Here is a 26889-nt window from a genome sequence, read left to right on the forward strand (position 1 = left end):
TAACAATAAAATAAAATTAACTTTTACAAGTTAAATACAATAAAATAAGTGATCAATAAAATAACACTAAAATTAAATAAAATTATACACATTAAATATAATATAATTATACAAATTAAATAAAATAAAATAAGTGATTAATAAAAAAACAATAAAATATAATAAAATAATACACAGTAAATACAATAAAATGAGTGATCAATAAAATAACACTAAAATAGAATACAATTAAACAAATCAAATCAAATTTAATTATACAAATTAAATTCAATTGAATAAGTGACAAATAAAACAATAAGATATAATAAAATAATACACAGTAAATACAATAACATAAGTGATCAATAAAATCACACTAAAATAGAATACAATTATACCAATCGAATCAAATATAATTATACAAATTAAATAAAATTAAATAAATGATTAATAAAACAACAATAAAATATAATAAAATAATACACAGTAAATACACTAAAATAAGTGATCAATAAAATAACACTAAAATAGAATAAAATTACAAAATTAAATTCCATAAAATAAGTGATTAATAAAACAACAATAAATTATAATAAAATAATACACAGTAAATACAATAAAATAAGTGATCAATAAAATAACACTGAAATGAAATAAAATTATACAAATTAAATAGAATAAAAGTATACAGATTCATTTCAATAAAATAAGTGATTAATAAAATAACAATAAAATAGAATACAATTATACTAATTAAATACAATAAAATACAGTATTAATAAAATAACAATAAAATGGAATCAAATTATACAAATAAAATACAATATAATAAGTGATTAATAAAATAAAATAAAAATATGCAAATTAAATACAATACAATAAGTGATTAATAAAATAAAATAAAAATATATCAATTAAATACAATAAATACGGCATTAATAAAATAACAATAAAATAGAATACAATTAAACTAATTAAATACAATAAAATACAGTATTAATAAAATAACAATAAAATGGAATCAAATTATACAAATAAAATACAATATAATAAGTGATTAATAAAATAAAATAAAAATATGCAAATTAAATACAATACAATAAGTGATTAATAAAATAAAATAAAAATATATAAATGAAATACAATAAATACGGCATTAATAAAATAACAATAAAATTGAATAAAATTATATAAATGAAATTCAATGAAATAGGTGATCATTAATACAACAATAAAATATAATACATTTTTAAAACTTAGGTGAAAAGATCATACCACTCTCATTGCTGTCTCATGCTTAGCTTATCATAAAGACAAAAACAGATGATAAGAGTTAACCTGACTCTGCAATAAAAGCTGCCTACCAGCATCCCTGAAGGTCACTCATTAATATGTCATTTTGTTTAATCCAAACACAAAGCCCTTCAGTATAAACATGACACATCATGAACCTGCAGCTTTAAGAGACGGGGGCGTGTCTTTTCCGGGGTTGTCCCCTGTTATTTGAATATACAGTAGTTCAGCCTCAGCCAGGCTGGAGGAGTCGGATTGCGTCGGATGTTTTTGTCGCTCTTGTGAGAGACACGAGCACAGCGGGGACGTGGTGCTGGCTTGTTATTCGTCGGTAATGCTCACCAACCATCCAGGCCTCTGTATTTAAACACCTTGCTTTGATACCACTCACTCAGCTAGGAAGGCGTCTTTTCTCAGCTGCATGCACACTTAGAGGTTGATCAACATGGACTTGCACATACTGGACCACAGGCTCCGGGTCATCAGCATATCCAAGAACGGGCTGGTGCATTTCACACACCCCCTGATTAAGCTCATATTCCTCCGGAACAGGACACGGTAAGAAAAGAGGACTCATTGCTCGGTATCAGATAGATGTATTGTGTGTGAATCAGCCTGGTAATCCAGTACGGATATGAGCTAACCCCACAGCTCCTATTCATTCACTGGGTGGCTGAGCCATTACTGGGTGATTTGCCTGTGCATGCCCTGCTGCTCTGCCTCCATGCATGATCTCTACTGCAATGCATGGAGCTGTTGGAAATGACAGTAGTTTATCAAAAGGAAAATCAGACAAAATATAATGGTCTTTAGGGATGCATTCTTGCAATGATTCATTCATTAATTTCCTTATAATCTAGATTATGTTTGCACAAAAACCTGCAGCAGTTTAGTTAACACAGTACATTATCATTTTTGTTGTTTTTTTATATTTATCCTTTGATATTGCAATATATTGTTATTAATTGTTTTTTATTTGTTTGTTTGTTTTATTGACACAAAAACATTAATTACTTCTTTATTGTTTTTCTTCCATGCATGTTCTTTACATTTTTAAATATCTATATATTGTAATTTGCTTAATGAATTGTGTGTGTGTATATATATATATATATATATATATATATATACATATATATATATATATATATGTGTGTGTGTGTGTTTTTGTTTTTATTTTGTTCTTTTTTTATTTTTATTTATTATTGAATTGACGCTTTAGCAATATTATTCACATGACAGTCATGATCAATAAAGCAAATTGAATTGAATTGAAACAAAATGTTGTCAATTACAGTAGTTTATGACAGATATTTAACATTTGGAAAATCAGACAAAATATAATATGCATTCTTGCAATGATTCATTCATTAATTTCCTTATAATCTAGATTATATTTGCACAAAAACATGCAGCATTTTAGTTAACACAGTGCATTATCATATGCATTTATTTTGTAGTCCTGTAATGCATGAATGCTTTGCAAATGCTGCTTCTACTGAACATAGGACCAGCATTGACCAAACATCTTAAAAAGCAATGCAGAGCCCCTCCACTGCATTTAGGTGGGGACCTTGCTTCCACACAGCACAATCCTGACCTTTGACCTCCTTTACCCCCAAAAGCTTACATCCAAGTTGGCAAGTTGTCCGGATCTCATGTTGGCATTCGCACCAGTTTTCAGTTAATCCCTGGATATCCTCCCTTTGTTATGTAATTGTTTACTGCTCTGGCTGCCCCACATATGCACAGCTAGAAGAGGAGCTCAACATCTGTCTCTGAGCTGCCCATGATAGGCTTGGCAGTGGCTCAGCTACTGCTACTCATGTCAAGAAGTTGTAAGCAAATGTCAGGGAAGATCTCTCTGATTCCCTTTGTGCTCTCTGACGTCTGAAGTCTAGATAACACTGTCCTCGAGGATTTTGCTTATCTTAAGCATCCTATGAGTATCAGCAACAAGACTTAGCCCATGTCTGCATGAGTGGATCGTGATCCTGGAACGCACCTGCTGTCCATATCTTGTGAACTGACAAAGAGAATTGAGATTTATATCATGTCCTGTCAAATGCTTCCGTTCACGGCTAGCTGCATCCATCAGCACTCATTTGTCTCGGAGTATTGGGCAATGCAGAAGGTTTTGACATGTCCATACCAGACACATTGGCATGATGACTTTCACCACCTTCCAATGTATTTTACCGGTAAATAACGAGTCACTGTGAATAATACAAGGATGTGCTGTAGTTGTGTCAGAGGTACAGGCCAACAGGTTCCCAGTGAGTAATTCTAAATGATCAGAAACTGCACCGCCCAGATTTACAGTCACTGTTTTATTCCATTTCAAAAAGTGTGAGCCCACATTTTTATTTGACTCTGTGATGCTTTCAGTGTCTGACGGGGGAAAAAAAGTAGGCTGGGCCTAGAATGAACCAGAAAAAGCATGCAGGCTGCACTTCCTTGGATTAGCTGGCCTGTCTGTTTTTCAGTGTGTTGTTGTGCATGCTTTTGAGTTATGTCATCATACAGTGGTGTGGCTGTGTTTAGCCTGGTTCTTCCTGTTCTGTATCTATGGCGGGGTTTTGTTTCCCCCCCCACCATCTGATCAAACTATAGACGATGCAGAGTGGGGAGTGGTGGAGATTGAATTCATAGCAACTCGAAACAATGGAGCAAAAACAAGCCTGATTGCCTCTGTTGGTTTTTCTCCCTCTTTCAGGCCCCTGCTATTCATTAGAGAACAACTCCGAGAGAATGCGCTTAAATTGAATTGAAAGCAGTCCTGAGCAGAATTTTAAGGAGGTAAATCACTTACAGGAGCCAGGCTCATCCCAAATTGTAGGATTTTTTTCTTTCAAAATCTTCCAACACTACTGAGGCACACCTGTGGTGCGGAGGATGAAAGTAGTCGGAGATTTTGCCTCGTCTAGAAATAAGAACCTGTATTTGATGAAGCACAGCATGCCAGCTGGGTTGGTAATCTTCAGAAGCATTTTTTGTTAGTTATATTTGTTGAAATTCTCATTGCATCCCGACAGCAATCAATAAATCAAAAGCTCTGACAAAAATATTATAATCACAGGACTGTAACAAGCCTGTCCAATGAAATGATTGGCCTACCTGTGTGCATTCTGCACGTGCACTCATAGCGCATTACCGGAGTCTTCTATAATCTGCTATAGCTTGACAGCTGTGAGTTCTAACAATAGCCATGTTTGTTGTTTACATTCATAATGATAATTTTGGGGAAGTGGCTTTGGAGGGAGGCCTGAACGGACGGACTGTCGGTGTTGCCGACTTGGCAACTTTCTCGCTAGATTTAGGGACTTTGGAGCCAGTGCCGCTAGCTACTTTCATTGGAAAAGAGTTGACAACATTGTGGGGTGGTTTTTCGGTTGGATAATATTAAAATCTAGCGTACTCTTACTAGTTTTTAAATGAGCAATACATAGGACTGACAGCTAGCATTTAAAATGGGTCACAGCAGTCCAAATTTAAAAACATTGTGACTGATAGCAGTTAGTTTACGTTTTTGAAAGTTGAGGGTTACCTTCTAGACACAACCGTGTTAGCCTCTGGCCAGCAGCAGTAGTCGGAATCACTTCACCGGCTGTGTGTCTCAAATACTCGTTCCCTTGATAACCCAGCTGCACACGGACCACAGAGAGATGTGCTGAGGCTTTTCAGGTCGGGTAGAATCTAATGTTATATCTGTTGATCCAGTTTGTTTGCTTGCTTCCATGGCGATATTTACTGAAAATGACATACAATACAGCCAACAGGAGCCTAAGGAAACTTTGAGGCGATCTCCCTCCAGCCTGCTGTCACCTTATTTAGGTGTTTGTAGTGAAATGAGGAGGGTATCGTACCAGATACCTCCTCATTTCAACTTCACGAATCAGCCGTTACTCGTCTGTTGGAATGAGGAATAAATAGAAACAGGGCGTCTGACAAAAGTTCAGCTCAAAAGGCTTCGGCGCTCGCGGCCAGTTAGAACATTCCAATAGAAAACAATGCAATCAAACTATTTTGAAACTATTCAATCAAATTTTGTCACTGATGCTCGCTCGCGTCACATTCTGTTTGGAGGGTGTAATACGTAAGCTACACACATCCCAATACATTAGACCTCTCTGCGTTGTACACATTACATTCCCTCTAGATTTTTTTTTGTGAACCCCCAACCTTAATGTTCAAACTGCGCCTATGGTTTGTATGCCAATTTGTTTCATATGTGGCACCGGGGTGTCTACAGTAAATAGACAATGGACGGGATCACACGGGCCAAAACAAAAACAGACGTTCCGGACCGTAATGGAGATGTCAAAGGAGAACATACTGGCTGTAGCATTGTTGTCGGACAGAACGAAAGATTACCAACCCTAGCTTTAATCTGTGAAGGTCAGCTAGCTACTGAGACTACATATCATCAAAAGAGTTAAGATATGAGAAAAATGAAAGTAGTCGGTTTGTACTACGAATAAGGCTGGATATGTGCTGTAGTGGTCATAGGTTATAGACGAGAGAATGAGTGTGGGAAGTTGTCTGTATATCTTCGTGCTTTCCTGCAAAGTGTATGCATGTCTGCATCAGCCATGTACTATAAGCTCACATTAAGGGGGGAAACATATGGAGCACGGGCCTGCAAGTTGTTAGTGTCATATTGTCCTTTGTTTGTTGTTTGTGTGGTAATAATCAAAGCCCAGTATCGGCCCAATATATGGGTCTTACTGTACTGTGGATGCAGCCCTGCAGGCTCCACAGAGTCCTCCTTTCTTCTCTTCGGCGGCTCGCTAACGAGAGCATGGGTTGGGACAATGCCTCAGCTGAGCCAGAAACCCGGTGGGGAGTTTTCCACTTGTCTGCCTCAGTGATCTGTCAAGGTTGGGGCTCTCGCTCGCCTCGTTTACACAAGGCTAACCCCTCCACCCTCCCCACCCCATCCCATCCTCCTCTAATAACATGGAGGGATTTCAAGACAAAAAAACCTTCCCCCATTGTTCTGAAAAAAAAAAAGAGGCCGTGAGAACGCGACAGATCGGTTTGTAGGAAGCTGCAAAGGTAGCAGACAGCTTGGTCGTGCGCTGACGATGGGGTCTGAGGTGGCTCGAGGCTCACTCCTCGCACTCCAACAACATCAGTTTGCTCCGCTCTTATCATGTTTCCTCAGCTGCAGCATCAGTTGCAGAAACCTCCACCACCACCTACCCTCTCTCCCTCAGCGCCACTACCGCCCCATTGCTTTGTGCGGCTGGATCAAAGTCCAGACTCTTGTGTGCTCGGTTTTCATCTTCCCCACTCGGCCGGCTCCCTCGCTACCTGTTGCTTCCTCGTCCCCTATGGTTATTTTCCGTCTCCTCCTTATGTTCCTACATGCTTCGATAGAAGGAGCTTGTTTTTCGAGTGCTGTACAAACATGTTTGATTAGTTGATTGCTCATTGAGTCTGAGAAATATTCCCACAGCCCAAATTAACCAACAGTGTAAAATCAACAACATTCAAACATGATTATAAAAGCGAGAAAGGCAGCACGTTTTCACATTAGAGAAGCTGAAACCTCTTGAAACCATTCTAATTGATAAATCTAAATAGTTTACTTTTTTCAATTGACCATTTGATTAATCTACTAATCATTGTGATGCAAACGGGCAGTTTGGTGGTAGTCTGTATTTTTCCCAATGATTACAGACATTTTTGGAGAAAATCGGGGGTGATGGTGATTTCTTTTTCTATTTCTGTTTGTCTTTGTTTCACCTTTTTGGGACGTTTGAGCGAGGAAATATCCGGTGCTGTTATGTTTTTGTGTTTGTTAAAGCTGAACATGCCTTTTTAGTTTTAGATGTGTGTGTATCAAAGGTGGTTCAGGGTTAAGCTGCCAGTATGCTTCTTCAAAAGTGCTTGTCGGATGTTTGAATAGATTCGGAAACCCCCGCCCACGCACTCACCTTCTGACACCAGAATTGGCTGCGTCTGACAATTTCTGTGACTCTCCGAAATTGACGACCTGGCATTAACACTCACCTCAGACCATGAGTGGCCAGGTCTGTTGAGGTGAGAATGGAGCCAGAGTTTGGACTTCTCTCTCTAGCTCTCTTTTTTCCATTCTTGACACAACTATTTCTGTCACTTTTCATGTGAACAGCAGAGTGCAACACTATCAGTGTCTTTCAGGGGAAACTGTCTGAAAATGTGCACCGTTTTCCCCATATTTAATTGATATGACATCTCCCCCCTCTCTATGACAACCTGCTTTCCACTCTGATTTCGAGTGTGTTCGGCAGGGCAGGAATTTGACAGAGGCCGTGAGAGCCGTGGTAGCCGTGCCCCTTCAGTTTGGCTTTCTGCCCCTCAAAAAAATGATATACCCATCGGCCATAGTGGCCTTCTCCTCTGCCTCTTTCCTGTCAATATGTATTTTTTGTAGGCCAGGACTTTAATCACATTTGATTTCTGACAGGGTTGCACAACACTTCGTACAAACTAGTTCGGTATGAGCAAAACTCGACCCTTACATACTGCGTTTCCTTAGGCCTCTATTTGTCCTCTCTACTTGTCTGTTTTTCCCTTTGTGTTGATGTGGAGGAGGGTTAGGGGCAGAAAGCTTTATCGTGGGGAGACACTAGGTGGGCTCCTTGACCTACATTTTTGTCAAACCTCTATATGCATTTATTCTACAAAGCTCTAATAAGTGGTACACAACAATATCTTAATGTTTATTTGGAAGGAAATAGAAAGGATATATTATTATAGGATGTATATTGCATTTCTGCAACAAGATATATCAAGATTTCGCTGCCTTTCATAAGAAGTCCAGGGGTGTACTGGTTGTAGGTAAAGCAATCTTCCTTAGGCTGTGAGAGTGATGAAGAGGCTGGAATAGTGATCGTAAAAACAATGTTAGGCACATTTTTCTGTGTGCTTGTCAGTATTCAGCAATGAAGCTAAGGCAGGGCATCTTATCTGTACTTCACAAACAGGAAACCAAATAAGCACAGTTGTCTCACAGATGGATTTCCCTCCGGTTGCTTGCCAACACACCAACCAATACGTTGCAGAGGTTTGGCTGCTGTGCAGGTGTAATGTAAAGAGCCCTCACTGTCTTCTCTAAAGACACACCACATGTGATAAAGCTCCACACTAGATCTGTCTCACTGGCAGGATAGATGCTTGGCACACACACTACCTGCAGGAAGCTGCGAGTTGGGGAAGGTGAAGGGTCAACAGGAAATGAGGGGGGTATTATAACACAATGGGCTGGCTGAGCTCGGCAGCAACAGCTGGTAGTTGGTGTTACAGTGTTCTCTCTCTTTGTCTCTCTGTGGGGTGATTGTCCCATCTCATGGCAGGGATTACTTTTTGCTGAGTCAGGAGTATTGCGGTCTCACTCAGGCTTCTACTGTAATAGCCTCAGCTGACTGCTAAGCAGAGGAAGAGGAAGATGTGTCTCCAGTGAGACGGTTTAGGAAAACAGGAATATGTAGCGCTTCCTTTTTAAGGATTCAAAGAAAACAAAGAGGTCATGCATGTAGAAATTGCTTATATCTTCTCTCTACCAAAAAAATGAATGAATCAATAACAAGGCTTCTCAAAAGATCCAACTATTGCTTGAAAATTCACCCAATTGGTGCCGTTATACTCATCATAGAAACAGGAATGTCTCCTGCGTAATTTCTAAATAACACGAAAACTACTACTATGTTTCTGATTGTTTTTCCCACATTATGGTGGTTGGTGGATGTCTCTAAATACTACAATACCCATGATGAGCTTTAGCCGCCCATTCTATGGAGAAGAAGTTTGTCAGTGATGCAAATCACAGCTTGATCTCAATTGATGCCATAGTTGCCAAATTCATGTAAAATTCACCCAGATTTTGAGCCCATCTACACTACTAATGTTTTATCAAGTTGTGCAACATACACAGCATCATTTTAAGCAAAGTGTTTGAATGTTTCTTACCAAAGTGCTCCTTTTGAAGTTGTAGTTGACTTTAGGGCTGCAACCAACGATTATTTTCATTGTCGATTAATTTCTCGATTGATCGATTAGTTGCTTGGTCTGTAAAATGTCAATCAGTGTTTCCCAAAGCCCAAGATGACGTCCTCAAATGTCTTGTTTTGACCACAACTTCAAAGAAATTCAGCTTACTGTCATAGAGGAGGAAAGAAACCAGAAAATATTCACATTTAAGAAGCCGGAAAAGAGAATTTTAACTTTTTTTTCTTAAAAATGACTCAAACCGATTTAATCAAATATCAAAATAGTTGGTAGGTAATTTAATAGTTGACAACAAATTGATTAATCGTTGCAGCTCTAGTTGACTTTTCTCCTTTGCACACAGGCTTGTATGTCTGAGCTTTTATCAAAGAACCAGATATTTTCTAAGTGGTTTTGATGCCAAAACCGGAAGTGGTGCCAAGGGGCGTGACAAAGCGACAGTATGTGACGAGCTGGGATGTAATGATATTTGTTGAAATTGGTTGGTACTATCTTACGGAAGAAAAGATGATTGGATTTTGATATAAAAATACAAAGAAATTTATTTTTCTCTTGGTCATTTTTTGGTATATATTGTTAAATAGGTGCACAATATGACCGGGGATGTGACCTAAAAGGCATTTTTCATTTCATCTCGACTTTAAGTCTGGACTGGCCATTGAACACTGGTTTAACATGTCAAAGTTGCCATTAATGTCCAGGCTACAGGGCAAATCCAGCTCCTGGGTTACACAGTAATCAGTTCTCTCTGCCAACAACTGACCTAACAATTCAATTCTATCTCCTTGTTTTTGCTGTTACACTTACCAAAGGTATTTGTTTGGATGTAGAACAAGAAGAATCTCTCCCATCCAGAAACTTGTTTTGAAGTATAATGGCCTTAAAAGCTGATGCAATCCAAGAAAGTGTGTGTTTCACTGCCCAGTTCTTTCCTGCAACCCGAACCAAATCCCACGGGCCTATTTACTTTTTTTTTTTCCACAAAGGCAACATTCAAAAGAACTGAACACTGTGGCCAGACCAAGCAACAGCCTTTGAAAGCAAATGCTTTTGGCCCCAAGCCTGATGAAGACGCAAATACCAAACTGGAGAGAGAAAGTATAGTGTATTGTAATCATTGAATTTAAAGGTTCAGTCTTGTAGAGAGCATTTATGCGATCCTGAATGATGATTTTGATAGCAGCTGCATATCTTGTGCATTCTGAAACTCACACATCATCACATTTATAAAGGCGTTGCCCCTGCCGGTCTTGAATGCAGCCGTTGGTAACTGAAGCAGTGCCCCAGTTTGGTGTGTTACCCACCATTTGCTGTGGACAAAGGAGCGATGCTGGCATAATGCTGAGCTCGGGCTTGTGCTTATTGAGTGACAGCCAGTCCTGAAACCAGGGTGAATTTTGGAGAAACCCCTATTTACTTGATTCCTGGTAAATGTTATTATGAAACTCTGAACCTCCTTTTGTAGGTTGCGAATGAATAATACTGTTCTTCCACTCTCTGTCTCCTTCCCCTCTCCTCCTTATCTTTTGCCCTTCATGTTTTCTCAACCCCCGACCGCATGCCTCTCCCCATCTGTACTTCCTCTGCTGTTTCAGATGCAAGTTTCTCAGTCTGACGGAGACACCAGAGAACTACACCGTCGTCCTTGACGAGGAAGGATTCAAAGGTAAAGCCTCCCTGTGCACACATACTGTATCTTTCATCAGGTTTGTCCTCCCACACACTGACCGCTTCAGTCCCAGTTGTACACCATAAAGTATACACTATAATATTCTTTGTAGTATTAATGTTTGGCAGCAAGAATACAATATATTTTTTCTAATTAACAGTTTTATTGTGCATTTTCAGATATTATACAAAACAGATATTCGACAGAGAAATTCAAAAGACAGAAATACATAAACAAAACTTCAAAACAGAGGAGGTGGGGGGGACAAGGCCGACATCTAAAGCCCATTCACATTCAACTGTTTTTCTTTTTTTTCGTAGGTTATACATTCTTTATACAATAGAGCTGCAACAATTAATCAGTCGACAGAGAAATAATTGGCAACTATCTTGACTATTGACCAACAATTAAATTAATTTTTCAGGCAGAAAATGCTGTTTTCAGCCTTTCAAAAATAGAGATTCCCTGCTTTTCTCTGTCTTATATCATATTAAACTGAATATCTTTGGGTTTTGGACTGACAAAACAAGACATTTAAAAACATCACCTTGGACTTTGAGAAACTGGGATGGACATTTTATCGACCAAATGATTAATCAAGAAAATAATCGGCAATTGCAGCCCTATAATACAATCCATCTAAGGTGGGAGCGGCAGCTAGAATACAATACATGAATGTACCTTGGCTTAACATTTACATTACACACACACACAACAAACACTCAACAATTGTTTAACCAAACAAAAACATAGATTCATCCATTATTAAAGTATTTGTTAGTCCTCTATGAATGTTTTGCCTCGAGTGTAAACCCTTCTGTCTGACTACACTCTTGAGTCCACAGTATAAGTTACTGTCTACATGTTATAGTCCCATCCACTCATCCTCATCCAGCCATTTTTATCTAGTCCTTTTAAACAGACGTAGCTGTTAAAGGCATATATCGCCTCCGGGTGTTCCGTCTCTCTCTCTCTGTCTCCTTTGCTCTCCTTCTAACTGAGTACCTATTTTAAGAGGTGAAAGCCGGTGTAGCGAAGCCACAAGGGACCGTCTGTAACAAATTATGCCAACCAGAACACTGGCACTCTGAAGGAGAGTAAAGAAAAACGAGTATTCACTGCAAGAGGTAGATGCCATTTGGTAATGTTTTTAGTTTAGCTGGTAACCAAAAAGTTTTTGGGCCTCCTCTGAAGGTTTCGGAGACTTTAGGTTAAGACGCATCTCGAAAAATGCAAAGAAAGTTTTCTCTCCTGCTAAGCATTCAGAAGTTTTTTGCTCTCGATGAAGAATGTATTCTTCATAAGACCTGTTACTCCTAAAGGGTTAGGCTGCATATTTCCCTAAGTCATCACCCCAGTATCTCTTTCTTTCAGCATCTTGTTCACTTCCTGGATAGACACCTGTTTTCCAGGTAGCTGCCAGCTTCCACTCGAGTCTTTGTTTAAGAACAAAGACTGAAATATCCTTGGAAAGAGAGATAACTGGTTGCTCTGTGTACTCAACTGTAAGGCAAAAACGTGTCAGGTGCTCTTGGAAAATGGGGAAAAAATCTGGATAGACAGGAAGGCAATCCAAAATATTAAAACAAGTGGCAAACAAGGAAGGAACTATATTAAAAAGCCTTTATTTTAGTGGCTAAATCATAAAAAAAAAGCTTCCTCAGGGCTTAAAATAAATCGATAAAGCAGATGTGGCCTATATGGTAACGATAACCAATGGAAAAGTGAAATGTGAAATATCCTGCTTTTATATTTTGGCTCACAGACTCTGGTTGTTACAGCTACGTCTGAGGTATCACCTCTTACCTCCTACTAGGAGCCGCAGGTCTGAGCTAATTAATGCATTGGTATCAGGTCACACACACACATTGGTTATACTTGTGTCACTGCGGTATAAATAGCAGGGGCATTTTAGGTCTCCATGGTGAAGGAAGAGACAGGAGGTGGGGGAGAGGAAGTGTGCGTATGTTATACTGAGCAGCAGTCGAGAGGAAGTCGTTACTTAAAGCTGCCTCATAGTTTACACCTTCGAGAACATAAAGAAACATTACCGGTAAAGTTGTGATGAGGTGCAGACGTTAAAAGACTTCATTGAAAGGGGGCTTTTACTTTGAAGTTATTAAATCACCACTGTAATTGCTGTAGAAATGTTGGTTGCGTGACAGTTGGTTGTTGTATACGGTGCGTCTGTCACCTCCGTGGTGGTTTGTTTTAGCTGCTGCTCCTCTCCACTGGTGCAGTTTTTTTTAATTATGTTTTTTTTATTTAACTCTATTTAGCCCAGATAATACTATTGAAATTTTGAATCTCATTTGCAAGGGGGTCCTGGCCAAGATGGCTTAAAAGTTTCACACAAGTGCCACAAAAGAACACAAATAATAGTCTTAAACACAAAACAGCAAAAAGTTAAAAACAACATAAAAAAGGCTGGGTTTGAGGTGTACTATCATGCTTAGTTTCAAGACTTTTCCCCCTTGACATATGACTGAATCATTTTGCAGTATTTTATTTTATTCTAGATGAAACTGTATTTCTGGCTTCTTTAGAGCTCCGTTTTGTTGTTTGGCTTTGAATACTCACATATAGTATAATGTAACGCTGACACTAGCAGTGTTTACAGTTGTGATTTCAAAGAATTCAGTTGTCAAATTTGGTGGAGCAAAGGCCGAGATATCCTGACTTTTTTAGTCCCTACTATGGGTCAAGTTGAAAAACACAGCATCAAAAAGGTCGCTTGACCTCTGACCTCAAGATATGTGAATGAAAATGGGTTCTATGGGTACCCACAAGTCTCCTCTTGACAGACATGCCCACTTTATGATAATCACATGCAGTTTGGGGCAAGTCATAGTCAAGTCAGCACACTGACAGCTGTTGTTGTCTGTTGGGCTGCAGTTTGCCATGTTATGATTTGAGCATATTTTCTATGCTAAATGCAGTACCTGTGAGGGTTTCTGGACAATATTTGTCATTGTTTTGTGTTGTTAATTGATTTCCAATAATAAATATATACATACATTTGTATAAAGCAGCATATTTATCCACTACCATGTTGATAAGAGTGTTAAATACTTGACAAATCTCCCTTTAAGGTACATTTTGAACAGATAAAACATGTGCGATTAATTTGCAATTAATCGCGATTAACTATGGACAATCATGCGATTGATCGCGACTAAATATTTTAATCGTTTGACGGCCCTAAAATAAAGTAATTGAAACAGTAACATAGATGTGTAAGAAAAACCTTTTAATTTTTCAATCAAATTTAGTTTGTTTTTTATCCAGACATCTTTTGATCTACAAATCACTGCTGATTGGGCATGTTCACCAAAATCCATTAGCATAAAGTCATGGATATTGTGCCTATGCCCACTGACTCACTGACCAACTTTTCTCTCCCTTACCCCACTCAGAGCTCCAGCCCTCCGAGCACCTCAAGGTAGAAAGCTCCATCTGGCTGCCGCTCAACGTGGTCTCCAATGGCAACGCCTCCAGCAGCTCGCAGGCTGTTGGCGTGACCAAGATCGCCAAGTCGGTCATCGCCCCTCTGGCCCAGCAGCACGTCTCTGTCTTCATGCTCTCCACTTATCAGACCGACTTTATCCTGGTGAGTCCCGTCTACTTTCTACTTCCTCAGCCTTTGTTCCGCTCTATTCCACTCCTGTCTAATCAGCACTCACACAAGTATATTGTTAAAATGACTATTGTATAATTTAGAGACATCTGGAGCAATTTTTCAAAATGTCTAAATGTATAAAAACTCCAGACCTCCAATCTCACAGCGAAGCCTTTCACCTACTGAAGCCACAGTGTCTGCATTTTGTCCACTCACCAGTTTTGCATTTAAGGAATTAATTCCCGACAGAGCTGAGGGCGCTAAAAACTTAGTTGATGTATTACATGTGAAAGTGTTAAGTGGGCAAAAATAGATAACTCCTTGACAGACGTTTGTGTCAGCAAGTATATTAATGGTCGACGTGCCGGTTGAGCTCAAGTATTCCCTTAAAGTGAGCCGATGTTGCCTGAAACGACATGACTGATCTTTTATGGCAAATAAACTATATTATTATATATTTATGTTCCACATCTATGTTGTGTAGGTGAGAGAGAAAGACCTGGCTGTAGTCATCAGCACTCTGGAGGAGGAGTTCAATATCTACAAGGAGGTGGGAGGAGAGTCTGTGCCTATGCACTGTCTGGATGTTTCCAACGGCCTCCAGAAGAACGGCAAAGAAGGTAGAGGTCACCGTCCCGTTCAGTGTGAATTCACTCATCGAGCTCCTCTCAGAGAAGTTAAGATCCTCTAGCACCACCCTCAGGTTCTTTCTGCAAATTGCAAAGACTTACTCATCACATAGGAAGCGATCTTGAAACAGTCACAAGTCAGATGTAAGTGAAACATGCATCATTGCTGATTCTTTGGAAATGAAAGAGTAACTCAAGTGAAAGTCTACAAACAGTTCTTTAGAAGACAAAGCTAAAAAACAGAAAGGACGTGACTCATTTTTTCTGTAGAAGTCGCTCTGGTACTCTGAATAACTTCTCTGTAACTCTGTAAGGCAGTCACATTAACAGATATGCATCCCATGCAAGGTCTAAACATAAATATGCTGTAGATACATTTTTTATATACAGTATTAAATGTTCAACTGCCGCTGCCTTCTTAAGACAACAGTGTAATCATTTTCACATTTACACTAGAAAATAAAAGCTGTTGAACTTTAGAGACAGAAAAACTGTGCATAAGCCAATATGAAGTTATAAGAGACTAGGACTGTCCTCGACCAAAGAAATTCTTAGTCGACTAACACTCATACGATTTTGACGACTAATCGATGTTGATTTAATCAACAGATCTGTAAAACCGAGTTTCTCCACAAAGAATCACACAAAAGCACCACTTTTATATCTTGTGTTTACCAGAGATGTGCTCATAAGTGTCTTGGAAGTAAGTGATTTAGCATGAAAAAGCATAAAAAATGACTAATCGACTAAAGAAATCTTAGTCGACTAAGACCAAAATTGCAGATTAGTCGACTAATCGACTAAGAAAGGAACAGCCCAATAAGAGACATCCGGTACGCAGGTGTTTTCCTTAAAAAAATGCAATTCTAAATGAAATTATTGTTAAATAGGCATCAGGATTTTGTTGTTCATGCTCTGTTATCATTTGCGTTTTCACGTTTTTGTGTCGGTCACCGTAGTTCTCCTACACGCTTGGCACACGGGAGAAGTTTCAGTTGATTGTAACCACTAGATACCGCCAAATCCTACACACCATATGCACCTTTTTAAAACAAAATGCATCGATTATATGGAATATTAAATTACAGAAACAAGAGTGCTCGTCAGCAGTTATTTTATGTTCAAGCTCGGCTTTTTCTGACAATAATCAAACCCTGTGTGCCATCATGAAGAGTGAAATATGTATCTATAGCAAGAGGAACCTGCTGTTCAAAGACGCCTGTTGTGCTCAACAAAGCCATTTTTGACTTAAGCAAACATTACAGTATATGTCATTGTATAAATAAACAATGCGAAACCGGCACAGTGTCGTTTGCAGGAAGTCATGAAGTGAGCCAAGAAGAACAGAACATGCTGTACTAAGAGGGCAGAATATGCTGAAGAATATGTCCACCCTTTCACAATCTTTCATACGGCTGCATCTCTCAGATGTCGGCTTTATGTCAACATCAAAGACCAAACGTGTTTTTTTTACTCCACACATCAGACTAGTTTGGAAAGTTTTCACCACCAGCTGTGCTGTTTTGTTTTGCAGAATGTAAATTGCACTGACTGACAAACTAACGATCTAACTTCACTTCTTTCATCTGCAAGACTGAAGCAGAAGATTAAGATCAAGTTGGGAAAACTTGGCAGGCATGTAATGGCAATTTTCATATCTGCAGTTTAACACTGTACCTTTAGATAATCTCAGGGCCTCACATGTTCAACTTCGTCACCATAGGACAGTGACCTGACATGCAAACAACAGATTGCTGAAGTACTTGTTATGTCTTGTGATGCTCTGTTGTTTGCAGTTAAAGAGAACTAAAATGTCAGGTCACTGTCCTATGGTGACGAAGTTGAACATGTGAGGCCCTGAGATTATCTAAAGGTACAGTGTTAAACTGCAGATATGAAAATTGTCATTACAGGCATTAACAGAGAGGGAGGCGGGTTATAACTCCCCCCTCTTTTATGGTCTCTACGGTAAAACACTGCTTAGTGAACCTTGATTTAAGGTCCATCAATCATGGGCAAAACATGGATGTCTAATCCAGTGAATATCCGTCCATAAATCTGCTTCAAAACCAGAGAAAAAGCTCACAACTTGTCTGAGAAGCATCGTGTTTTTTTAGTTTTCTTCTTATTTATTGAAATAATTCAGTGATATCTGTACATCTATTGGTACATTACAATCAAGAACCTCTAATATCTAATTCAGGATACTTTCAATTGTGCCAATTTGCCAAAAATTAAACAAATATAGACTAAAAAAACACTCAAGTTGGGTGCAGCTGTCTCAGTGAACTCCTATTTTAAGCTGTGTTTGAGCTTGTAACCAAATTCAACCACATGTTCTTCACTAAAGCTTTATAAACTAGAGATCTGTAAAACTGTTTGAGTTAAAATGCCAGAAGATCCATACACATAAAGGCATAAGACAGAAGGATTGTTGCAGTTTACATTTAAAGATATTTCCATAAATTTATTTTCTATTTTATTCAATTGAAAAATATGTGAGATATCTAGTGTTATAGAATATCCAAGGTGCATCTGTTGTTTATGCTTTCATCTGAAAAATGCTTCTTACAAACTAACACTGTCCTTCCTCTTCCAGCCATAAAACCTACAGTTCACCCAGTGCTGATCCCCCAGAACCAGTTCTGTGTCATGTCTCTGGACCCGGATACGCTGCCGTCCATCGCCACCACGCTCATCGATGTCCTCTTTTATTCCAACAGGTGAGACACTCGTCCTGCTCACACAGCTGCAGTACTGCTGTAAAACACAAGGTGGCAGCACATGATACAAGCACACTGGCTTTATACATTATATTAAACATGGCAGATTGTCACACAGGTAATTACTTCACATCAGTGTAATGTGTGTTTAATGTGCGCTGACATGACATGATTTATAAAAACTTGAATATGAGGCCATTTGTCACACCCAGGTATTGTAAACATAGAGGATTATTGTGCTGGCAAATTTCCATACAAGGCTTTTATTTTTCTTTATTTTTCTTTTGATCTTGCTTTCTTTTTCTAGTTTTAGAATCAAACGTTTTTTTTTAATTTATTTTCTTTTGCCTGTGAGAGAGAAACACTAATAAGAAGTTCTACAATATTACCAAAATTGCAAAATTAAATAAAATTGAAATGGAAAATTATATAAACTTTCTGGAACCCTGGACCTCAAGACATTTGGCCACAGGTCCTCAACACGTTCTGATTATAATATAAATCCAAATTATATATAATATATATAATCCAAAAGTTTGAATTATTTTATCATCATGCTTTTTTTTATTCCTTTGTAATAACTGTTCTCTCTGTAACAGTTTTTTTTTCTATTCTTGAGAAATATTTAATTGTGTGACTTCATGTGTTATCATTATAAAATTCTTAGTCAACTAACACTCATATAATTTTCTAATGAATTCTAATCTAGTTGATTTAATCAACTGACCTGTTTCTCTGCAGAGAATCACACAAATGCACCACTTTAAATCTTGTGGTTGTGCAGATAAGCTTCTTGGAAATAAATCATTCAGCATAAAAAACGACTAATCGACTAAAGAAATCTTAGTTGCAAAAGACCAAAACGATTGATTAGTCGCCTAATCAACTAAGAAGGGGCAGCACAAATTATTATAATATACAGTAGTTAAGAGTCAAAGTATTTTTAAATCTATGCTGCTGGCTACCTTTGCCTCCATCATGTCTCTTTTCCTCTGCAGTCCTAAAGAGGACGCACAGGACTTGGACTGTATCAAGTTCTTCTCCTTCTCCCTCATTGATGGCTACATCTCACTGGTGATGGACACGGAGGCTCAGAGACAGTAAGGATTCTTAATACTTCACACTGACCAAGTCCACCTTTGACACCTTAAAGGAACAGTGTGTAGCATTTCGGGGGATCTATTAGCAGAAATGGAATATAGTATTCATAATTATGTTTTCAATAGTGTATAATCACCAAAATGTTTTGTTAATTTTTGTTAGCTTAGAATGAGCCCCTCATATCTACATAGGGAATGGATCCTCTTCTAAGAGTCCGCCATGTTGCTCAAACCAAACACCAGCTCTAGAGAGAGCCTTTCATGTTGTTACGTTACCTGAAGGCCACTGTAGTTCTCCAACAAGCTTGTGAAACTGCGGTAACGTGAGCCGCAGAGTGTAAAACCGTTGTACCGCCAGCGGCCGTCTGACTTCCGTTGCTCCTGAAGTAGTGTTATTATGGTATGGATGGCCTCTGAAAGAGGTGAACTATGTTACCATGGTGTTGCACTCGGTGGCTCACGTTACCTTAGTCTTGGAAAGGAGCGGCGGGGTACTCGTTTGGTTGCAATCTGCAACCACACCACTAGATGCCGCCAAATCCTACACACTGTCCCTTTAATAATGCACATTTAAACGTTGGTAAAACAACAAACAGTGGAGCAGCACAAACATAAACTGCATTAATGATCTCCACAGTGTCAGCAACTTAAATGGTAGCAGTTTGGGGTTAATAAAGGTAGAAAAGTTAAGTCGTTTGTCTACTTAATTGATACTTGTCAGGTACAGCTTCCCCCTGTCCTGATGTCAAACTGCATTTGAACCGCAGCAGCTCTATAATGACACTCTGCTATGTTCAACAGGCCTTCTTACAGCAATTTACTTCAGTTTACTCCATTACTTTTTGTTGTGTCACTGCTTTGCGGCTGTTGCAGTGTGTATTTGCAAGCGTTTTATCTGGCAATTGCTAAAAGAGGGTATTCCCCTGTCCATCTTTGAAATGTTCTTGTGTGTGTTTGTACTCGGTTGCCTGGTAGAAATCACTGCTTGATCTTTGTGCTCTAGGTTTCCTGCAGATCTTCTCTTCACCAGCTCCTCCGGAGAGCTGTGGAGAATGGTTCGTATAGGGGGACAACCGCTGGGCTTTGGTAAGGCCACTTTCTTTTTAAATACCTAATAATAATTTACTCGAGCACATCGGTCATATTGTACAGTCCAAACTGCTTCTAGATCTGCTTTGGTGTCTGACTGGTGCCATGAATGAGATCAGAAATGGCCCCACTCTGACCGAATATGTTCAAAATCTAAACAAAGTCTGCGCACCTAACAAACAGAGCAAGCTAATAATGATCCTACGTGGTCTCTCGGTGATTTGCACTGGCATCATCTTCTGTTCACACAGACCAGATACCGAGTCTACAGTACCAACGTCTTGGATGCAAAAAAGACATTATGTGTTCTGTCAATAGGAGATTCAAATTAGCAGACAAGCTCAAACAGCTTGTCTGCCAATTCACTGTAACATGTGACTGACATGCTCTGTGAAATTATATAAACTACTCAGCGTGTCTGCAGGTCTGAAATAAAACACCTAAAATATTGTTTATGCAGTCTTCATTTTTCTGAGATGTAATTGCAGGTGTGTTTATTTTCACTGGTCTTTAACCTTAATGTTGGTGCAGATGGTATTTTAAATACATGTTAAATGTGCTTTTCTAACTTTATGTAATTTATTTATTTTTGTAATAAATCATGTATTATTTTGTCAGTTGAGGTGTAAACTATGTAAGGGATTGGGTAGCTTTTTCTGAAATATATATATATATAATATATAAATTATGCGAATGGGACCACCAGTAGTAGGGATGCACTTATTCAACTTTTTCAGTCCCGATAGCGATACCTTGGCTTTGGGTATCGGCTGATACTGAGTACCAATCTGATACAGTGTTTAATTAATCAGCTGTATGCCTCACTGTGTGGAAGTGATCATTCTTTTATGTGTAAGGCAACATCAGGCTTGACTTAAACTTTGGTTTCCTAACTTTTTAAAACAAAATGTGACAAATAAATACAGAGATTTAAATTTACTGAATTGTTATTTATCATTAGAATAATAAATTGTACACCATCAACTTGGTAAAAAAATCTTGAACATTAACAGGAATTACAATTCAAGTGTAAACCTTTTTAATGCAGCAACAAATTGGTCAAAACTTAAACAGGAATCAAAATTCTAGTCTATAATGTATATAGTATAAAAACATAGAATTTAATTGAATGGATCGGCCCCATTGTCACCGATACCCAATCCAGCTGTTTGAGTCAGTATCGGCCCGATATCCGATCCGGTATCTGTATCAGTGCGTCCCTAACCAATAGTGTCCGTTCTATTGACTTTTTTTACATTCTTATCACATTTCTTGTACTTATAGTCCGTAGCATGTTTAATTCACATGCATGTTGGCTTTTAAATGAGTACAGAAAAGACAAAATGGCACTTACTGTATGTATCACGTGGTTAAATTTCCACGCAATTAAAAGTCTTAAATTTGGCTTAACAACACCTGTTTATGATTGTGATACTAATATCAGTGTTTTTCTCCTCCACTCTCTCTGTTTCTTAGATGAATGTGGTATAGTTGCCCAGATATCTCAGCCTCTGGCTGACAGCGACATCTCTGCCTATTACATAAGCACCTTCAGCTTCGACCATGCTCTGGTGAGTCCAACATCTTCACGTCATTAACTAGGTCACCGCCATCGTTATCATGGAATTCGAAACATTTGTGACTCAAAAAAATATTACTCTTAGCTCATATTTAAAGGTTTGGTTCTTGTTGCTTAATGTGGGAGATTTAGACAGATAAAGACCAAGAATATGTCACATTGGTCAGCATTCCTGTGAGGTTCAATCACGAGGAATGCCTAAGGCAGGTGATTCCAAATCAGCTTGAGGGTGTTTTCACTGATTCAAGCGTGTCTATGAATAAAAAAATTTAAAAATGTATATCATGGCCTCGTACGTTTGGAAAATTAATCAAATTATTTTAAGTATATCATTTTAAAAATCCTATAATGCACATTTGTTCATCAGCAATGATTGCACATTGATATCTAGACCTGACAAAGTCAAGTTTAGAAACGTTTTTACATCTTATCACATTTTGACTCTTTGCCTAAAACATGCCTGTTTGGAGTCTGAATTTGACCAAACAAATGCAGAAAGACAACAATTTGTCCTTGAATTTGATGTCCAACTTAATGTGTAAACACTATGATGTGTTTAAAGCTGCATTTAATGTTGACATTATTTGTACATTATTAACTGGCCATTACAATCTCTGTGTGGAATGTATAGAGAAGATTAATTGAACTATTTAGACAATAATAAAGGTTTCTTCAATGAAGTATTCTCCTAGATGTTCTAATATTTTAGGGTAAGGGTTTTTAAGTTAATGCAACGCCTAATGAAAAAAATCTTTTTCAGCCTTAACCAATCTCACTCTTGGTATATCCATGTTAAACAGTGTCTTTGTGGTGTTGATAAATTGACGAATTTACCACATAATGCTGAAACGCCACTTGCTGATCTCCGTATTGGTTTTGTTTGACCACACAGCGGTTTGTGTTGAATGCATCTGTGTCTGTCTGCCAACTTAGTCACCAACTCCTGCCACTTATATTATCTTGAAAATTACCCAGAAAAGTTTATCTGGCTTATTTGTTTGCCGTTTCCCAGAAACTTATCACAGAATCTCTGTCGCCGAGTGAATCAGCAAACCCAAATTTCCCTCCCACATCAATGCGATGGATGCGTTATTTATAAGCATCTTTATGCCTTCGACTAAGGGTATAGAAATGAAAGTCTTCTCCAGCCTAACCCTTTGTTAGTTAGTTTAAAGGGTTTTTCCCAAAAACAAATTAAATAGAGTGAACTAACCCTTCTGCAGCGAGTGTGCACCAGTGATGAATTACGCATGCGTCTCCTATTGCTGCATCGATAGAAATCCTGTATCTTTCTCCTCTCCCTCCTCTTTGCATAACAATGTGAAGTATTCACACAACCTTCTACTCTGAGATAGTTTGTCAGAGGTGAACAACAAGAAGGATGAGCAACATGACGTTGAATCTTTGGGTATTCAATGGTTAAATGGTAAATGGACTTCCATTTATATATATCGCTTTTCTAGTCTTCCGACCACTCAAAGCGCATTACACTACATGTCAGCATTCACCCATTCACACACTGATGGCAGAGGCTGCCATGCAAGGTGCCAACTTTACCCATCAGGATCTGATCTAAATACTCATTCACACACCAATGGCTATGCCTTCTGGAGCAATTTGGGGTTAAGTGTCTTGCTCAAGGACACATCGACATGTGATCCGGAGCAGCCGGGGATCGAACCACAGACCTTCCGATTGGTGGACGACCTGCTCTACCGTCTGAGCCACAGACGCCCCAAATGGTTCTTTTTATACACTCCGCAGCTGTATTATGCATCCTAGCTGTCATTGAGCTTAACATAACCACAAAGTGTCTTAGTCATAGAAGACCATTTCACTTAGAATTAGAATTAATCATCTTACCGGAACCGTGTGAATCTGAGTGGAATCAGTGTTTACCACAGACCGGCCTAATAATAGCAATAGTTAAAAATTAAACTAGCTGTGTCGTCACAGCGGCTTCCGCTTGTACACTTCTTGTAAATAAATGCAATCAGGGGAAATTATCTCTGCAAGGAAATCTTATACATGTACGTACGTTTCCGTGCGGTAATTCCTGTCACCCCCATTTCAAGCTGGGGGCTGTGCCGACCGTCATCTACTATAGGTAACTGACCATAGATAAGTACCTCATACAGCTCCACTTGAAAAACACACAAACTATCCCTTTAATATGTAGGCTTTTGGTTAACCTGTTCATAATCCACAACTGTGTTAGAAAAGTCATTACAGCTACATTTTGTAAAGCGGTAGAATGAAATGGATGGAAATCCTTTAGAAAGCTTGTGATTAAGTGGTTTTGCAGTAACGGAAATAGTTGAGACATTTCCTATTATGAAACAGAACTAAACTATACGTCACTATAACATGCAAAGGAACTCCTATAACTGCATATAAGGTCACTGTCTTGGTCATATTTCAGTAAATTAGTCACTGAAATAATCACAATCATTTAACATAAAGTCTTAGGGAAATTAGAAACCACTGTATGTGGGAGATATTGTACACATCTAGACAGAAAGGAATTGTGGAGCTCAAACAGAGCTTTTCAGACAGAGGGTGAAAAGAGGTGGCAGCACAGCCGGTATGAGAAAAGTAAAGTGTTTTTTGAACAATAAAGCATGTAAACATGTAGAAACCCAAAATGCAAGTATGAATCTGAAAATAAGCATAATAGGTCCTCTTTAATCCCAACAAAGGCTAAGTGTTTCACAGGCCTTCATGAGGCAAGAAAAAAAGGCACCCCTTTGACAGGAAAAAAAGAAAATGGAAGAAACCTTGATAGAGATGACAAAAAGTGAACCCTCTTCTGGGGCTGGTAGGTCCCCCTGGGGGAAGTGGCAAGATAGCAAAGCACTAGTCTGTTTTTCCTACTTTCATTATATATTTGATTGTGTTATGTTACATAGCGTTTCCCACTTAATTTTCCACTTAAATTACTTTTTGGTATGCATTGGGGCATTTAAAACGGTAAATCCACAATTTCTCATTACACAGAATGAGGCTCTAATCTCACAGAGCGTGTTTATTTTATATGTTGCTCGGCAACCACCAAATGAGTGCTAACGTTATTACAAACCATGAACTTTACGTGACTTATAGTACAGTTAAAATTAATGAAAACAACCTAAAATCTCAAGTACCGCACTAATTAGTATAATAAGTCATATGGTTCCGTGAGAAAAACAAAATCGTGCACTTTTTCCGTTCTGAGTTGACTTTTTTTCAACTCAAGGCATTCAGAGCGTTCCTGTGAAACCACAAGGCGCACTGCAAAAGCAGAGCGCAAAACGCTTCAATCTCATTGAAAAAAATTACAAAAAGCCGCCCCAGGCTGCTAAAACGCACTCTGTCTGATCGGGGCCCGAATGTTCCACATGGAGTCCCACAAGGCTGAATTCTGGGTCCATTACTTTCTTGAATTTTCATTGTTATGCAGACAACACCCAACTCTACATTTATCTCTTGTTCCTGGTCATAACAATGCTGGGTGGTACGTACTTTCAGCTCATTGATTTGGTTTTATGGCCACAACTTTACTGTTTGGTTCACTCTCACAGCTTTTATTGACTTTGTTCCAGCCCAGGCAGCTGATCTACTGTACACTACCTGCCCAACGTCCAGACACAGCAACTACCTTGTGAACATAGTGAAGCATTTAGCAGCTAAAGAATCTGATATTTTTCTAAGGAGTTGGTGGAGACCCAAGATAGAGCTAAAAGGAGAGTGGATATAGGACTTAATCTAATGCTAATGGTGTTTCATGTCTGCTGGATATATAAATAGGCAACCGTTTGTTAACACGTTCGCCTTTTATGATTTTATAAAGTGATAATATGTTGTGTTTACAGTTTGTTCCGCTGTCCCCAAGGCAGAAAAATAATCTAACACTGCTTTAACTTTCCTCCACTATTTTCTAGGTCCCCGAGGAGGACATAGTGAGCGTGACAGACATGCTCCAGCATCAGAGGAAAGAACCAGCCGCTAGTTGATTTCTGAAGTCCCGTCTGAGCTGGATGATCCTGGCTCAATGTGCCGCCCCTCACTCCAGCTCCAGTGGCCAAGGGTGGCAGGCGAGCAGGAAAAGAGGCTAACCCTGTGCCTAGACTAGCACTGCATCGCCAGCAGTATTAACTACTACGAACTTGCCATGAACACCAGAAGCGCTTCTCTACGGTGTGCATACACAGTTTGTCTGTGAGGCCTCCTGTCTTACCTATCCAAGGCAGGATGCACTGAGTCCCAGGGGGCCCACAAGCTCACACATGCACATCAAAAATGCACAAACACTCCTACACACATACACTTCCAGACACACGCACATTCAAATTCATAAGCACAAAGTCAGATATATGATAGACTCTTTCTCTCTAATGCAGGACTTGTGGTCTGAAGTTGAATTGTTCCTATTTTGATGCAAACAGCAGAACACACTCACATACATTTCACCTAAACACACAACTTAGTCTTCCAGTAATGTTTATTATCATAATGCCATGTGTCTAAACAACCTTTTTTAGTTTAAATCAAAGGCCATTCGCAAGAATTGCAATTTTCCTTTTTGTTAAACTGAAAGTGTGAAGCTTGAAATGCAAGGCAGTTGTGAGAATGTTGATCTTACAATAATTTTCATGCAAAAGAAAACTGAGAATTTCTATTTTTTTGACAACAGGGCTCACTCGTTTTGGCTTGAGAAGAATGTGTAGGTAGTTGTTATATATTAAAACTACTACAAATGCTGTCAAGCAGGGCAGTAATCTTGGTCAGTGTTTTTTTTTTTTTTTTTAAGGTCAGCATTTCTTAACCATAGTATTACCTAAGGTCAATAACACTATGTCTTATTTTTTTATTTGCACAATACACTTTTGATTTAGCTAATATCACTTAGATTTTTCTTTTGGTACATTTTTTGTACAATTTGAAGTAAAAGTATTCTGTAAACATTTGTATTTTTTGTGTTGCTTCATTCAATAAAGAGTATTGAAAATAGTTTCTTTGTTAACTTTTTGACATGTGTCTGTTAAATTATTAAGGCATAAATGCAGGCTCAGCACAACTGCATGTTCCAACGAAACAGACAGATAATGCCTTAAAATCTGAATTTAATCACTCATGAGTCAACTATATGAAGTTAGGATGACGTTCATTTATGGTTTTAACAGGAATGGAACAAATGGGGTGATTTCAATAGTAATAATAATGACTTTCTGTCCT

General features: G+C 38.5%; 1 protein-coding gene across 1 annotated transcript; it reads left to right on the top strand.

Annotated features, from left to right (window-relative positions):
- Positions 1 to 1478: 1478 nt before the first annotated feature.
- castor1 (cytosolic arginine sensor for mTORC1 subunit 1) lies at positions 1479 to 26665 on the top strand. The gene is made up of 9 exons (XM_037778581.1): positions 1479 to 1830; positions 10863 to 10933; positions 14353 to 14546; positions 15040 to 15175; positions 17784 to 17907; positions 18906 to 19007; positions 20011 to 20093; positions 21573 to 21667; positions 25596 to 26665. The coding sequence occupies exons 1-9, from the start codon at positions 1718 to 1720 to the stop codon at positions 25665 to 25667; spliced, it is 990 nt and encodes a 329-aa protein (XP_037634509.1). The 5' UTR covers positions 1479 to 1717; the 3' UTR covers positions 25668 to 26665.
- Positions 26666 to 26889: the final 224 nt, after the last annotated feature.

The sequence above is a fragment of the Sebastes umbrosus genome, chromosome 8 (genome assembly GCF_015220745.1).
Source record: "Sebastes umbrosus isolate fSebUmb1 chromosome 8, fSebUmb1.pri, whole genome shotgun sequence".
Lineage (NCBI taxonomy): Eukaryota > Metazoa > Chordata > Actinopteri > Perciformes > Sebastidae > Sebastes > Sebastes umbrosus.